This window comes from Triturus cristatus, chromosome 3_1 (genome assembly GCF_964204655.1).
Source record: "Triturus cristatus chromosome 3_1, aTriCri1.1, whole genome shotgun sequence".
Classification (NCBI taxonomy): Eukaryota; Metazoa; Chordata; class Amphibia; order Caudata; family Salamandridae; genus Triturus; species Triturus cristatus.
The window spans coordinates 619255500-619272833 of NC_140583.1; the positions used below are offsets into that span (position 1 = coordinate 619255500).

The following is a 17334-nucleotide window of genomic DNA, read 5'->3' on the forward strand; positions in this document are numbered from 1 at the left end:
ACATAAGCCGCTGGGACCAGGACATAATCTAGCCGTGAGAGACTACCATGAGCCCCTGAATGGAAGGTGTACTGTAGCTGCGTGGGATGTTTTAAACGCCAACAATCCACCAGCCCCAGGGTATCCAAGAGGCCAGATAACCACGCTTGGGCCCGGGGGAGATCCCTAGGGGGGTGACGATCCACAGTTCCGGAAACTACAGCATTAAAATCCCCCCCCCACCACTAGGATCCCCTCCGGAAGGCCAAGGAGGAGGCGCCCCAGGTCCGCAAAGGTGGTCGTCTGCAGCCCCGGCGGGACATATACTGACACAAGAACGACCACTCTGCCCTCCATTCTGCCCACCAAAACCGTGTAACGTCCCCTATCGTCATGGCGCACCTCATCAATCTCCAACGGGAGCGAGTTTTTAACCATAATGCCCACACCCCTTGAACCAGACGTGAAGCCCGAATGGGCCACAAGGCGGTAGCCCCGTCGATTCATAGCGCAAAAGGAGTTGCCAATGAGGTGCGTCTCCTGCAGAAAAACTATATCGGGCGAAATTCGCTTCAAGAACTGCAGGACCACACCTCCTTTTATCCTGTCCCCCAGTCCATTAACATTCCAGGACAACAAACTCAGTCCCCTACCCCCCATCATAAACAGAAGTCATCACTCGTCCCCCAGAGAGCACTGTAGAGATAGCAGAATGATACGTTTGCCTTGTGGTGTAAACGAACAACACCCCACCCCAACCCACCCACTCCAACAAAACTCCCCCCTCCCTGCACCCCTGCATGAGCCCGGACAGCCCCCCCAACTTGCAGTGTGCCTGTCGCCCCTATAGAATGAAACTAGCTAGACCCCCTAGAGGAGGAAAGAGTACCCCTTCTAGACCCCACACAACCTCCATGGGAGGGGAATGTACAAAGACAGACGCTTGATCGAAAGTAGCATCGTATTCGTCCAGAGTGAGGCCCAATATTGACCCCTCAGTCCCGATCCAGTGGGCCGTCTCCTCCCGCCGCCCCCCCCCCCCGCCATCTCGATCACGATCCCCAGACAGAGTGTCCAGCCAGTCCCCGGCCGCTTCGGGACGATCAAAAAAGTGCGTGCGACCATCCACCTCCACTCGCAGCTTGGCCGGGAAGAGCATGGCGTATTTTAAGTTCAGGTCCCGAAGTCGGCGTTTGACGCCCATGAAGCTCAGTCTCTGCTTCTGGACCGCTTGGGTGAAATCAGGGTAAAAGTTCACCTCCATATTTTCCAGCTTAACCGGCCCCTGTATTCTGGAGGCTTGCAGGATCGCGTCTCTGTCCCGAAAGTTAAAAATCCGGGCAATGAGAGGTCGCGGAGGGGCTCTGACCTTCGGCCTTCCCCCGGGAACTCTGTGGGCCCTCTCCACGGCAAAAAATTTACTCAGTCCCCGAGGCTGGAGATGGGTAGCGATCAGGTCCTCCACAAATAGATCCGCCGCCGCTTCCTCCCTTCCCTCGGGTACTCCGATGATGCGGATGTTATTCCTCCGGGCCCGACCCTCGGAATCCTCAAGGCGCCGATCCATATGTGCACTCGCCTGACTAAGCCGGCGCACCTCCATTTGTAGTGCCGCCACCTCAGTCGTAAGGCCCGATGCGGTTTGGGCCAAAGAATCAACTCGGTCGTTGGTCTTGGAAAGATCGGCCCTCACCAGGCCAACATCCACAAGGACCGCGTCGATCTTCTGTGCCAGGGTGTCGAACCGCTGGCCCACCGAGGCCTTCATCTCGGAAATGGCGCTTATGACGTCGTGGAGAGTCAGATCCGTGGGCAAGTCCGGGGCATCAGAAGGGCCCTCAGGGGACTTGTGCGGTCCGCCGGGAGATCCCCTCTGGAGGGTATAGCGGTCCATGCTGTTGGCCTGATGGACGGTGCCACGCCGGGTCGACTTGGTCTTTGACCGATCTCCATCTTGTTTCGTGGCCATCGCCGCTGGTCCCACAATCGCACCAGCAACGCTGTAGAGGGCAGGCAATCAGGGCCACGAGCTCCGGGGGGGCCACCCCAGATCGGCGGGGTGGGTCACAGCCGGCAGGCAGGCAGGGTCCCCCAGCGAGGCCACACCAGCACAAAAAGCTCCGCGATCTCACTTGCAGAGACGGTGCGAAAGCGAAAGTGCGGGGTACGCGACGCGCCAGGCCCGGCCCACCGTTGTTGTTCACTTTGCCACTGGGTCACCCCCCAACGCAAATCCGGGGTCCGGCGAGAAGAAGGCCGCAAACTTCAATCGGTGCTCACTCCGGCACCCGAGGTCCGATTTGAGAACGGAAAACGGGTACCACCTCAGCTCAGGCTCACCAACACAGTCCCCTCAACCGAGGCAGGATGAATTCAGGATAGACATAGGAGGTTGCGGAGGTCCTCGGGAGCCTCGCACCTACGCGGCCATCTTGGTTGCGCGCTAGGCTCCTCCCCCGCACTGGCCAGTGTTGATAGATATGTGACTTCCTCAAAGTGGCCACATGATCACATAGTCATTAATGACAGTCTTTCCAAAACGATGGCGAGCAGGGATCACATAGCCTCCTAATTGTTACATAAGTGCATAGCCAGACAATGTTCCTTCTATACGAAGGAAATTATAAAGCAACCCATCTGGCACTCTCCCATCCCAGACATTCATCTTTGGTCCTAGTAAGTATTAAGGAATTAGTTAAAATGTTACTGTGAGAAAGAGCCGGGGGACCACTCGGTGGAGACACCGAAGGAGTTAACTTCCTTTGGCCCTTCTCCTATGCAGGACGAGGAACAACCTCTACGGAGCCATGTCCAAAGGGAGAACACAACGCGAAGACCAGGGGCGGAGCCTTAGGTAGAAAGAGAAATCCCGGAAGACGCCGAGGTGTGCGTGTTCGAGAGACTGGAGACGGAAGGAACAGACCAGAGCACCCAGGAGAATCGAGTATGAGAAGCAGACGAGGTGACCGGGAATCTAGGACGAGAAGTAGACGGGCTGACAGGAACACAAGGACGAGAAGTAGACGTGTTGGTCTGGAACCCAGGACGAGAAGCAGACGAGGCTCCCCAACGACTGGAGGAGAGAGAAGCCAACGAGCGGGAGGAGTGGACGGAGGACTGGTGGACACCCCCGGAAGATGCTACAACGCTGCCGTAGCTCAGGAGAGCTGCAGCCCTCGCGGTACGTGGATCGGGGCAAGGGACATAGCAACACGGGAAGGGAGCGGGCGGCGAGTCCAAGGGACTCAGGGTTCACGGCTCGGTGAGAAAAAAAATTATAAAATCACGATACGTATTCTTCACTTCCCCTCACTTCCCTCTCACAAACCCTCACTAATCCATCCGTATAGCACTACGAGTCTTGTAACCATGTTTACCTGAACCAGCACAATCTTGGGAATTATTTTCTGGACTAAAGGAGCATAACGCAATGGGATGACCAACAGTCTGATAGGTCGTTTTTCTATAAGGATTGTTCCTGCATTTTCATAGTCCTAACAAGCACTTGCCAGGGGCATACGCGGGATTGTTGTTTCCAATCCTTTCCTCTAACCACCCTTGATTTCTTAGTCGCGCTCACGGTGACGGCACCATCTGCACTATACGTTTCCTTTCCCAAAAAGGGGACAGTTGCATTGACCGCCTTTTCTTTCCTTTTGTCTACCCGGGGTTGTGCCACCGCCGTCCTAAGAATAAGAAGAAGAAGACGAGCAAAGCTACCACCGCCAGATCCCTGGGCGAACACGACAGCAGTTTCCCATCCTCACCAACTCACCGTGTACAGTCAAAGTTTCTGTTTTGACCTGGTATAATAAATGAAGCCATCATTCAACAGCCTATAAGACCTCCTCGCTTTATTTTCCGCCCATCCCTCTCACAGTTACAAACCTGTTTCCCAAACCACAGCAAACTTGAACTCAAGTCTGCTTGTAAAGAAATGAATGCCTAGTTTGGTAATATTGCATACGTATTTTTAGTACTCAAACATCTGAGTGCTTTCTTTGGCAGAAAAAAAATAAAAACAATTTATAGGAAACCTACATATTTGATAGTCACCGGGATGTATTGCATTAGTATTTAATACGCCAAGGTAGGTTTTCACTGCTTTATCCACCTTAATTTAACAACTTCAAGCAAATTATGGTGTGATAAATTATCTTTAAATACAAACTAATCATTTACTTACATACTTTTATAGAATGCCTTATTATAAATTGTTTGAAGTACTTTCAATTTACATTTTCCTTTGCCTTGAAGAAGCAACAAGAGACCAAGCTGAGAAACATATGGCAGTCCCATATTTTTTAAGGTGATTAAATATTGCTGCAGATTTCTTACGAGGATGAACCAGTGAAAACATGCATTGGAGTTTTGAGTACTTATGTAATGTGTCCCAATGACAGTGTGTTTATATGTGATTAAGTACAATGCAAGGGGTGTCAGGTTGTACAACTTAGGTTGTGGCATAGTGCTGGTACATTCCACAACTACCCCTACATTTTATGAAATATTATAAGCAGGTTGCTTTATACATCTAAGTGTTTCTGGTATCTTCAGAAGTGAACCTTTCTCTGGGAAAGTGTTGAAGGTGAGTAAGATTCCATTTCTGAAAATATAAATAGAGGAATCAGTTTTTCTCGATATGTTGAATAACGTGTGCACACTTTAGACTTGTAACACATATCTAGAACAACTTTAAATTATTAAACTATGCTGGTATCTCTGCAGATACTGTATCATGTTAACCTTTTCTGATTATCATTTTAACATCCTGAAAGGATCGTTAGGCGTCTGTTTAACCAAGTGCAGTGTTTTACAATTGAATTGTTAATAAGTAACTTGTTGGTGTTAGGAGATTGTGCTGATTCTCATTCATGTCAAGGATTCACAATGTCTTTTATATAAAGGAGGACAACTCAGCGCTTCACCTGGCTGCCAAGAATGGACATATTCAAGTCTTACAGAAGATTGTGGAAGTTGGTGTGGACCTTGATGTGAAAAACACAGTAAGCTGTACAGACAAAAACTCTACTTTCCTATTTTCCCTGTTATTGCACCTACCTACGTTCCCTCATTAAAGCTTCTGCCTCTCTCTTGAATACCAATGTGCATCCTCTCCCACCATGTTCGCCTCACCTACTGCTACCTCCTTGTCCTGTTTGCTCTCATGGTGATTGCATCCCAAAAGATGAGTTTGTTTCTATAGATCAAATTCATCATATTACCAGCTGTGAGGAAGTGGGAGTAGTCTGCTCTACCATCATCCCTGTTTTTAGACACCACTCTAGAGCTCCACTAAAAATGGGGCTTTGACAACGGCTATTGAAGAATGTATAAAATGTAATGTGTCCTCTCACAATCAATAAATGATTTTTTTTAAAATAGAATGGAGCTTTGAGGGAAATGATTAAGCCCTCCCATATGATTCTGTTTATGCTATTGGGTAACAAATAAATGTTCTGTCCGAAATATTTATTCATGAACAATTTATATCAAAATTTACAAAAGCAAGGCCCAAGACAAGTAAATATTCATGTAGTTATTTCTTTATTTATGGATCCATAGTGGGGTGGTGGCGAAATACAAAATGTTGCGCAATGTTGCAGTGAACAGGCACAAGAAGTAAAAAATAAAAGAGTGTAAACTTATATGTACAGTAAACGCAGAGGGTCATAAAAATATGTAGATGCAATTGTATCAGGACACTACTTTATGCATAATCTGTATTCAGTTTGTCGATGTTTCGAACCCAACTCAATATTGGAAGATTCTTCCTCTGGGCAAACAGAATGGTAGAAAGCCACCAAAATATTACGTATGGTATGGGTAAAAAAAAGGTATTTATGAATAGTACTGAACTCTTCCAATTATGATTTTGGGAAGGAGCAAAAAGCTGGAGCAAAGAATTGGGAGGCCGTTGCTGTAACAAGTCTCACGTCCCCAGCAAACTTAAATTAAAATATGATTATAAAATACTATTTTGTGCAACTGGCTAGCAGGTGAGAGCTTTCCAGAAAACACTCATTTTTCGTGGCCCAGTGAACACTGACTTATTGTCTTTCTGTGCATATAAAGAGACTTAACACCAGAAGGTGTCCACCAAGTATTACTTAGGCTGTTTGGCGGGGTGCACACGGCTTGGTTAAATTGTATTTAAAAAGTGAATATTATTTCAAGCATGTTTTTGGCCCTGAGAAGCTATTATGAATTTACTTTTTCAGATTGCCCAAGGTAAAAAAAAAGAAATTTTAGTTAGTTAATACCAAAGAACGATTTTTAGTTGTTTGACATATTGTTAACCCCAGAATGTATTTTCTTGTTTAACATTTTTATCTCTAGTTTAATATTTCTATCTCTTGTTATCCCTTTCTGTTCACCTATTTCTGTTGAATCATGAGAGAGTGTTATTTTTTCAAGGTGTTGTATTGTCATTGTATTAATTTTAATGATTTCCTCCAGCTCAGGAAAGTCGTTGTTGTTCAAAATTTGCATTTGCATACACAAAGGGAGGCAACACCTAAAACTTTGTAAGACCATCCACTACAAGACTGATGCGTGTGCAATTTCTTATTTTGGGGCCTCAAAGCGAATATTTGAAAAACATTGGGGAGTTTCATTGTTGTTTTTGCTTGCTAAGAGGCTTCCTTGTTCAAACATCAGGCAGAATAAAAAATGAACAGGCAAACCTTATCTTTTTTTAAATCCCTATAATAACTACTATATACTGGATAAAGTATATCCTATGGTACGTTGTAAGGATATTGCAAGTCACACGGAGTGTCGTGGCCATGTAGTGGAATGGGACAAAGCTGGAGTTACGTTACAGTATGAGGGCATTCTGAGGTAACCTGCAATATCATTTTACGTATAGTAGGAAGCATTTTATTCCATATAATATATGACCACACATATTACACCAACACCCTACTAAAAACCCACTTTTAAGTTCTTGGTCTTTTGTTCCTTCTAATGAAGGACATGCTCTGACTGCTGGTATGTAGAATAACTGATTTTACTGCGATTAAATCAACACCCTAACTAATAGATAGAAATTTGTCACAAACACGGAAGGTAAAGCAGGTTAATTCCTTTTCAGAATCTGTGGTAACCTGCTGATAAAACTCCTGCGTTCCTATTACGAACTGCATAACTTATTTTACTTGGACGAAATACTCCGAAAAGAGCTGACAAGCTGTTGCTCCTTTCAGTTGATTATGCAGCAGGTGCAGTTCTGCTCTTTGACCTGCCGTTCAGATAGTCTGGTGGCTCTGGCATAAGGCTTTATGGTATGTCCACTCAACTGTAATACGTTATTGCAATAGAGTAGCTTTGTCATTTTCTTATTACTAGTAACTAATGATGTCACAATTAGAGTGTAATACGGAAATTAGGTTCATGTTTTGTAAACAGAGATTTCTTGCTTCCATGTTTTCGAAGCACCCCAAAATTGCAAGTCTTTGGATGTTGTGATATGCGACTGATAACACCTGGCAGAATCAGTTTCACTTGGTGAACGATTATTCCACCAGTTCTTTGAATGCTGAGATTAAATCCCATCTGACTCCAAAACATCAGAAGGCAATATGAGCATCGTGGTTTCTCTCGTTTCTAGGAAGGCCTGACCGCTCTGCATTTGGCTGCTGATGGGGGGCACCATGACTGTGTGAAACTGTTGTTGGAGGCTGGGGCCAAAGTAAATGCACAAACCGAGGTAATTTGCGTAAGGTAGATGAAAGGTACTTTAATCTAATCCTGATTTATAGGTATGTTTCTCCTTTCCCCCCATTCCTCCTTTGTTTCCTAAGCCCCTGTTACTGGGACTTGTATTGTATTTGGTTCTTTCTGCACCATTGGTAAACTTGGTCTGCCTACACCATCCTTGGCAACTCTAAGCTATAATCGAAGACTGAACCTTAGAAAGAAAGGCTCGACCCTTGAGTATACTTTCAGGTCATAAGCAAATAGTTGTTTCTCCTTGTGACGTCATTTACCATGCCTCTCAAAAATGCAAGTGCTCGGAGGTCAGTAAGCTTCGTGTATGTGTCAGTAAAAACAAGCATTAGCGATGCAATCATGCAATGCATCTGCGAAAGTTACAGCTCTTGGCATTGTAAATGACAATGTGTTTGACATATGTTGTCCAATGCTACATTTCTTTCTCAAATTAACACATTTAATTAACATATAACAGACCAGTAAGAATTCCACTAACGTGGCTGTTACCTGCTCACTCCCAGAAGCCCCCAGGAAATAAAAAGATACAGCTGGCACGATCACCCGAATACCACATGGCCAATCATAGTCCCCGCTCTCAGTCAGGATCCAATGAATTACACGTGTCAATAAATTACGATTGAAACATTACTACATCCCCTGCAGTAAACTTTGTACTGTAAGACAGTTTCCAGACACAGTGGGTGGGCCATGTGAAACTGCATCCCCAGATTGTTTGTACTGCTGCTTTTCCATGAGTCAGTAGAGTCAAGCATCCTCTGAAGCACTGTGTGTTTGACTCCAAGGTGACAATGTTGAATCCCAGCGAGTCTGTTCACCCTTCCGTACTGCAGATGTCAACTGACTAAACTACCGGTAAACATCTGTTATTCACAAGCTTGCCTGGCAGCGAATGTGAGCTTTACAGATGCACACGACATGTACTACATGGGTCGGTTTAGCCAGTATTTAGGAGAAGTGTGCACAAAATGCAATATTTGACCTGCATTTCACCCGATATATCTAGGTGAAGATGGACATCCCCACCGCTGGCTGACTCAGGCTTGCCAGGCATACCAAGAGTATTAGGACGATTGAAGCAGGACCTTGCTTGAGGACTGTGCTTGAGGAGATACAGACGCAATAAAAATAACTACAAATACAGAAGGAATACACAGGAGGGCAAGTACGCAGCAACACATTATTTTAATGGAGCGGTGGGGAGAGAGGCCAGGAACAGTGAGGCACCCTACACTGAACAGCAACAGAAATATGTCACCATTGTTCCTGCATTTGGTTCTGTATGAAGCTGAGGATGCCTCTAGGGCCACAGAGATGATGCTTTTAGAAAGGCCCTTTGGGTGCTATTGAGAAAAATAGGCACCAGTAAGTTTGTTTTTTGCAGTTCTCCCGGGAAAATTACTTGAAAGTAATTGGTTTTCATTGATTGATACATAAACCAGAGTCAATGTATATGATCCGCGTGCTTGCTTTAGTCTAAAAGCTTTGGGAAGCACAGGTACCTATTAATCCACACGTCCGTGGCACAGTGTCAGGTCTTTCTCTGTTTCCAGAAGGAATGGACTGGACACGAGCGGTAATGTGTGGTGGACGAAGACTGCAATTCAGAGGTTACTAGCAGACCCTGTAGCAGTCCAGAGTAGCCAATTTACTTCTGTTTCTTTTACCTCTTCTGTCTCAGTTATTAAAGGCACTTACCACTGATAGACAACGTGGCATCCTTGGCAAACACACAATAAAGAGCCCATAAGGACAGCGCTTCGTCACTCGTATTGAATTCCCGCTTGGTCAGCATGCGCGACCTTTTTAGCGAGAGACTGGTGATGCGGTGCTGCTGTTAAACCCACTTTGAAGGGAGCATATGCAAAAGAAAATGCAGAAATTGAGCTCCATTGTATAATGCACTGCTCAGCAGCAGGTAGCTTTTGCGATGGTGCCCTCTAGAGCATCAATGTGGCATCACGCTCAGGTGCTCCCTAAAGAGTAATAAAATTGAGTCAACAAATAACCAGGAAGAGAGAGCCATAAACAGCAGTGGTGTAACACACTCATGGCTGCGATGCCCAGATGGGAGGAGGGCCCATCACATGCTGTGACAGGAAGAAGCGTGAACACGGTGATGGATAACAAAAATAAGTATGAAAAATAATGGGGTGCCTGTGTCCCTCAGAACCTGGGTATTTGTATTATATGGCTACAATGGTTCTGTCGGGGGAAATACAATTGCTTTGGGATGTTCACAATATAAATACATTACATGTAACATGTATCCATGATTCAGGAAGAGAAAAGAGCAACACCCAAGCGAAAGTTTCAATCAATATTTTAAGAAATAACAAATAAATTGGGCTACAATGGTACAATTGAAAGAATTGTGAAAGAGGGGTGACATGTAGATGTAAATACAGACAATACACTTAGTACACTTAGTATAACAAATAAAGGAATAGTTGGGAAAGTGCGATTTTTGGTAAAGTCCATATAATTGATCGCATACGCCTCCTGTTCATATGTGAATAGGCTTTTGAACTGAGACGTTACGTGGACTCTTAGTATGCGTCGACGTTTCGACCCTATGTAAGGCGCAAAAATTTTTAATAAACGTCACGGTGGGTCTTCTTCGGGACAGAGGAGTGTATGTAGCCTGCGGAGTAAAAGAACTTCTTTAAGGGAGTGTGCTAATGCGAACAAGTAATTAAATCAGTGTTCAGAAAGGTAATGATGCTTACCCTGCGCAAGAGTCATTAATCACTGCGCGTGTATTATGCTTCTGTTTCCCCCGACAGAACCATTGTACCCGGATATCAAAAATGGTCACTGAATAAAATCGCCTGGGCGTCAACCAAGTACCGAAAGGGACTTTGAAAAGCAACCCATTAATAAAAAGCCAGCATTTTTGATTGGCACAACAGAGAACCAAATGGAACCAATGGGTGTGGTTTAAACCCCAAGAGGAGATTATAGCGTGGCTTGCAAGCAGTGCATGCTCCCTTCCTAGGCTCGACCTAAAAACAACCTTTCAAGTTGAACATCATATGTAGTCTACCACTAGCATAACAAATATCTTAATTACCTGCATATGTTTTCTTCCGCCATCCTGGCTAGAGCATCAAGTCCTTCTTTGTTCACAACTAGAAAGACACTTCAGCACAGACTGTCCCCTTATAAATTGTCGCTACAAGAGTGTACCCCTTCTCCTGCCCCCTTCTTTACGTCACTCCATCCTGTCGGTTGTATCGGGGAACTCGCTTGAACCCACAAGCTTGAGGGAAGAGAGCAAAGTCAGGCAGATTTCCAGAAGGGACCCAAGTACATCCATAGGCTTCTGATTCTTCCCAGTTACCGCACGGGTGAGATCTGTGAAAAATGTTTCAGATCAGTTGTGTTCTTTACAAAAAATTAGATCGAGCTATGTTGTTTGACACTGAAGATGTTGAACAAAACTTCGAGAGTTAATCAAGAGTAAGTCACACCTGCTTATGGAACAATATTTGTGAATCTGGCCCTCTGTCGTTACTGAGTTTACGGATATTATTTTGGGTGTGCCCTTTTCGATTCCTGTCAGCTAGTAATGCTTGCAGTCGGTTTTGTTTTTGACTGTGGGTGTTTGTCATCTGGTTGCCCTGCACCTGCCGTTGTTCTGCACAGCGAGGAAACTACTCCACCCACACAAAGGCTTTATATGGAGCAGGTCTAACCAAACTCATTAACTTTAAGTAAATGCCAGTAAGTAAACGTTGGCAACAAAAATGACAAAAGGAAGGTGCATTTACTTGACCTTTTAAACACGAAGTCATTCTGCTTCAAACTGTTGAGAATCGCTGCGATTGGTGCTTTTTATTGCCACAGTGTTAGTATGGAAACAATGATCCCTCCAGGGTCCCATTCCCCAGGCACGGTATACGTGCTCCAGATTTGTTGCAGAAATAACCTCGGAATGATTTTTGATAAGCTGCTACTTTTACGTAGCTTTTAGAACCATGAATGTAGTTGATTTGTTTTGCAATAAGTGTATCTCACTATCTAACTTTATGCTTTGCTGTTCTTTTCAAAGACTATAGGAGATGGGAGCTTAAAAATGTAAGCTAGCTCAGGTGATTGGGTGCCAGCGCAGGTTCCAAAACCATCACAGGCGGCTCAGCCTCTCAACCTGTTGAGGACAGCAGCTTGAGCACCGTGATGTTGGGTGTAAATAGCATGTTTATTACCGTCAGGCAATTTCGTTTGCTAGGTTATTTTCAGTATGTAGTTGGTCAGTATTACTAATATTACCATTACTAGTCTATTTGCACATTGTACCTAACTGTATGAAGTTCTGCAGAAGTCCTCCTGTTCCACCCGTCAAGTGGAGTTAAATACTTCATGGCCATCGCACTTAGTCCTCTCCCGTCACCTGCATCTGTGCACTCCCCATCCTCCCTCAAAGCAATAAAGTTCATGAGGCACAAGCCATCTATAAAACTCCGAATAAACTAGTGAGATATGGCACATGTGTCCTGCTGGACACGGTCTAGTGTTCTACCAGCCTCTCCCACGAGGGCTGGCCCATACATTCACCCCACACCGATCCAACACGGGCGTCACCGGTCAGGTGACGTTGTCCATAAAAGACGTGCTCGTGGCCAGTTGGGAGTACTCTACTAAGTGTCCGCGTCATACTTATTTACAATGTATGTGGGCCTGGAGCCCACGAGTTTACACCACACAGGTGCTTGGAAGGCCAAGAAATGGAAATAACCCAATTTACTACCATGCTTCAGCCAAAAACCACACTGAAAATGCAGGTGCGATCAGGGGCCACATTTCTTCACATGGGCAATTAATGGGCGGTTAGTAACCTCCCACTCTGCAAATTAGCCATAAATGTGCCAATAATTATTAAAATACGTGCACCTCCATGTTTTTACTTTTTATTTACCCCTGTTCCACCGCTTTAAGTAAATCCCAGCAGAGGGTCAATACAGCGCCTGGCAGTGGTGCAGTCTGTGGTGTGAACGGTGGCGGCTTCTGGTTGTCAGCTAGTATCCTCACCAGAGCAGGGAAGCGCTGGGGGAAGTGGGACGGGATGGTACTGACTAGAATTACTGTGCGGTCTGGGGAATGTGTGTAATGACTGAGGGAGAGAGGGCGTGAAACAAAAAAACAGTGAGCAAATATTGCAATTTACTGGTCTCTCTGTTCATCAGAAAAATATGAATTGCCTTCACTATGCTGCATTTCACGGATATGAAGATATGGGCAGACACCTCATCGATGCGGGCATAAACCTGGACGCTGTGAACCATGTAAGTAAGGTATAGCTGGCAATTCTGTATGACTGAAGATTGCGTCCTGTGCATAGCGCTATTAAGTTTATGCAGACTTGCATAGCCATAGAAGCTTATGTCTTTTATAGATAGATTAGAGATGGCGTTCACAGCTGCGGCTTCCTTGCACCTGTTCTGCACCTTCAGTCCCGACCTCTTAGGCCTACCAGGATGGTGTAAGAGATTGACATGGCATAAGGCCCAGGGTGCTCCCTTGCCATTCAGCCCCCTCCCGTACCCTCTAATTTACCTCCTGCCTTGGCTCCCGTACCCTCTCCTCACCAATATGTACATTAAGAGCGGAATCACAGGCTATGTTGCTAAGTGATGGCCAGAGGCACAGCTTTCCAGTTAGCAGAGTTATAGGGGGTCCTACAACCTTGCATGTACTGACCATTGCCAGGACAGAAGGGTTCTCTCATTCCTTCAATAGCTTTTATTAGACCAAGAACGATTTGTAAAACACTACCGTTCTGGACAATCTGCTCACCTCTATCCATGTGACCATTGTGCAACCGCCTCTACGTTTCTTTTTGTATGTGGCGTATCCTATAAAACACTCAACAGACTACAGCACACTCAGATATTTTTGGAGCATCGTGGATAGAAATAGCCCCTCTTGGAACTTGAAATCTCTATTTTGGTTTCTTCACAGCAACTCTCGTCTGCCATGCACATTGCGGTGCTGCAAAACTTCCCTTCCATGGTCAAACTTCTCATCGACTCCGAATGTGACCTGAATATTCCAGATAATGTAAGAATCATCTACAGAATGTTTTTTCAGCAGCAAAACGCCTGCTAATTCGCTGCTTTTTATTAAAATGCACCTGTAATTCTTTGTGTTTCCGTATATCTAATTTGAGATGAGAAATTAAACTCGCAAATATACTACTCTTTACTGAAAACAAAAAGCGTGTGGGCAATTTAAGTTGTGCATGGACACTGGGGAGAACTTGAGGTTAAAGGAATAAGAATGTGGTATGTGTAAATCCGGCCTGCTGCCAAGTATCATTACGATAAACGATAAATGCCCATTCCCCGGTACACCTCGGCTGCACTGTCCAGGCATGTCTGCATCCCTTCTTCTTCAGCCTCATGTTTATCTGCTGACAAGGACTGAGGATGTACCACGCTCCATGTTACGGCCACCCGGACTGCATAGTTGAGTAAAAGAATGAATGAAATAATGTATTGCATAATAACTTTAAATCATTGCATAGTTGACTGCTTTTAGAGTTTCATCTGTTACGTTTTCATTGACGCGTCACGCTCGATACCAGCGAATGCTAGAGGGTCCTGAGACATACAAGTGTTTATGCACTGCTCTGGGGTGGAGTGTTAGGGTGGATTACTCTTGTGCCCCAGCATCAGATTGTACTGAAATAAGGAGACCCCTATTGCCATGGCATATTTCGTCATACATTCCCTACAACTGCCTCAGAAAATCCACCATCTTGGGCGACCTATGTAAAAAAAAATAATGCAATTCCACCTCAGTCGGCAATTAAATGCCCGTCTTAAGATCTGCTGCTGAGATGCTCCTCTGACCCCCTTTACTCTGGGGCCACATGCAATGGCGCTCATTCTCCTGTAGGGCCTGCCTTTGGAACAAAGTGTAGACAAACCTCCCATTCTCTGCTCATCAGGCGCGCAATACCCATTGGGCTCACCGGGCCACAGCCCCCCCCATCCCCCCGTGTGTGTCAGCCCGGCTGAGGCAGCCTCGCGGCCTGGCGTCCGTCTAATTGCAGCCGCACCAGAGTACTTCACGGGTCCTTAAAAGACCATTTACTCGTTAATGAGGCTTTTGTTGTGTTTTCACCCCTTCTTACAGCCACTCTGCCTATGGCTGGAAGACTTAGCCCCCCCCCCCGAAACTTTTTCAGCCCCCCCCCCCCGAAATTTGGCTCTAGTTGCCCGCCTGCTGCTCATCATCTTAAATAACACAAGGTCTTCAAGAGCAGATACATTTTTGATCCCTTTCGGCTCCTAGTACGTGTTTGATAGAGCTCAGTTGGGGGAAGCAGCTTCTACTTCTGGCTTGCATATTGCTACCATCGCAGTGCCCTTGCTAGCCCTAGCCTTGAGTCATGACGGGGGAACTGCAGCTGACAGTTAATCGGACCCTGAGTTTCCAGTTTACTTTACGTAATTTCCAGGTTTTTTTTGTTTGTTTAAACACATTTTATTGATGTTCACAATAACAAATCGGAGACAAGCACTGTTTTCATTCCACATCTCAGGGCAAAACATGTTCAAATAAGCGGCCTAGCTTTGGACCACAGTTCCCTCCTTCCCCCAATCCTCCAAATGACGCACTTTACCTGGCATCATGCAACAGAGAAGGTACGTATCTACTCATGTGAAGACCCTATCCTTCGAGCCGTTGAGTCAAGTACATATTGACTAAATTGGGGACCAACATTAAACCTTTCCGGCATTGGGGATAAATAACCCCACCGAGTCAAAGGCAATGGACCTTGTAACTTATCAGCTAGAGCGAGTGTGTTAAAGACCCTCCTAATGTTATGTCTCAGTGCTCGTCGAGGTTTAAAAGCGGATTGGTCCCTGTGCACCAACCCGCCTACCCCTTGGACAGGCAGCTAGAGGATCTTGGTAATTATCTTTATTTCAACATTAAGGGCCCGATTACGATGTTGGACAGAACGGAGTCCGTCCGACATCTTTTTGGAACTGGAACTGAACAACCTCCTCTCGTTGGTTCCAGCCCAGCAAGAAGGATGCGACCAAATCCTGTTCGGTCACAGTCCTATACTTTACAATGGGAGCATGCATTCCAAACGGAATGCATGCTCTCATTGCAAAGAGCAGAGGTGCAGTTCATCCATGCACCCATGGCAGGCTCCTCAAGGGGCCTGCCACCAGTTACAGGGATCAACAGGGCACCTTGCACCCTTAAGGGCCCTGCTGGGGGCCCCCAAAGACAGATCCCCAATGACTTTCTGTGTCGGAAAGGCCAGCACAGAAAGGCAGTAGGAATCTGCCATCGTAATCCCTCGGCCGGAAAGAGCCGGCCTAGGGATTACTGAAGGTTTTTCAAACTGCGGACGGGCTCTCTGAGCCCGTCAGATCCCATTCAGAAATACGATTCGGATTCCCATCTGACAGACCCCATCAAACTGGGTCGGTCGGAAAGGAATCCAACCAGTCGATTACTATGTGGGCCGAAGGGCTCCGACCGACGGTCAGAGACGTTTCAGCCTGCATCGTAATCGCGCCCTTAGTAAATAAATAGGGCGATAAGATGCAGAGCACGCAGGTGGGCCCACTAGTTCATGTATGAGCACAATATCTAGCCACACATAGATAAGGGGATAACATTCCCTTCCCTCCGGGTCGACGAGGCTAGACATTGCTAATTTAAAAGAAATCCAATGGGATTCTTTGGTCTAGGGGTGTCATTTTAATATCCTACCCTTCCGCTAGCACCCCAGCAGACAACAAGGCCATTGATGTGTTAAGATCAAGGTAATCACTACGCTAAAGTCACTGTGGCCTGCTGTTTCAAGGGGCACCACAATAAACTGGCAGATTGCAACCAATCTCACTGTAAATGGCTTTATTTGTGGTGGTTGCCGACTGGAGCCCCTAATGGTAAACTGTTATTTTGGTGCTACCCTGAATTCATTGCACTGGAGCTGGTTAGTGATAGTACAAGGAGGTCAAATCTGCAGTTTTATCAGGGGTCACGGGGAAATGTCATCAGGAAGGCACACGTAGACACTTCTGCTGTTCGGGCTTTTTGGTCAATCGGCGAACATGACTTCTTTATCCTTTCCCACCACACCCTACCCTCCCATGTCTTTTGTCGAAGAGCCATGCCCCTTTCCTTTTTGGTGGCATGTTGGTACTATACCAGGTTCGCATACACGGTATCCTTTTCTACAGTGTATTATTTTCTAATACCAGCTACAATCACCCAGTGCAAATATTATATATATATACACAAAAAAGGAAGCAGAGATCTCTGGGTAGTTCTCAAATTTAGGTGGAAAGCAGCTCCAGTATAGAGCACTCTCAACACCAGCGACACTCTAGATCTGCTCACCTCAAATGTCTGCTTTTCTATCAAAGTATTTAAATGTAGGATTAGCACAGTGCCATCCACGCCGAGATAGAAAGGGACAAAGTCTTTAAGCATAGGATTAGCAAAGTGCTATCCATGCCGCGCTGTTAAATGGTCAAAGCCTTTTACCACTCCAGGCACAGTATTACAGCTTTGGATTGGTAAAATACCATTCAAGCCAACCTGAAATGAATAAAAGCAACCCTTGACACGTGTTTCGCTCGGGTT

At 45.7% G+C, this 17334-nt stretch overlaps 1 protein-coding gene across 3 annotated transcripts in view; it reads left to right on the top strand.

Moving 5' to 3' along the window:
• The window catches only part of ANKDD1A (ankyrin repeat and death domain containing 1A), a 419853-nt gene that overhangs the window by 288377 nt on the left and 114142 nt on the right, over positions 1 to 17334 (top strand). For all 3 annotated transcript variants that reach the window (XM_085644555.1, XM_085644556.1, XM_085644557.1), the window contains 4 exons: positions 4887 to 4985; positions 7592 to 7690; positions 12900 to 12998; positions 13675 to 13773. In XM_085644555.1, the coding sequence (XP_085500681.1) occupies positions 4887 to 4985; positions 7592 to 7690; positions 12900 to 12998; positions 13675 to 13773 (396 nt within the window). The remainder of the gene's footprint in view (positions 1 to 4886; positions 4986 to 7591; positions 7691 to 12899; positions 12999 to 13674; positions 13774 to 17334) is intronic.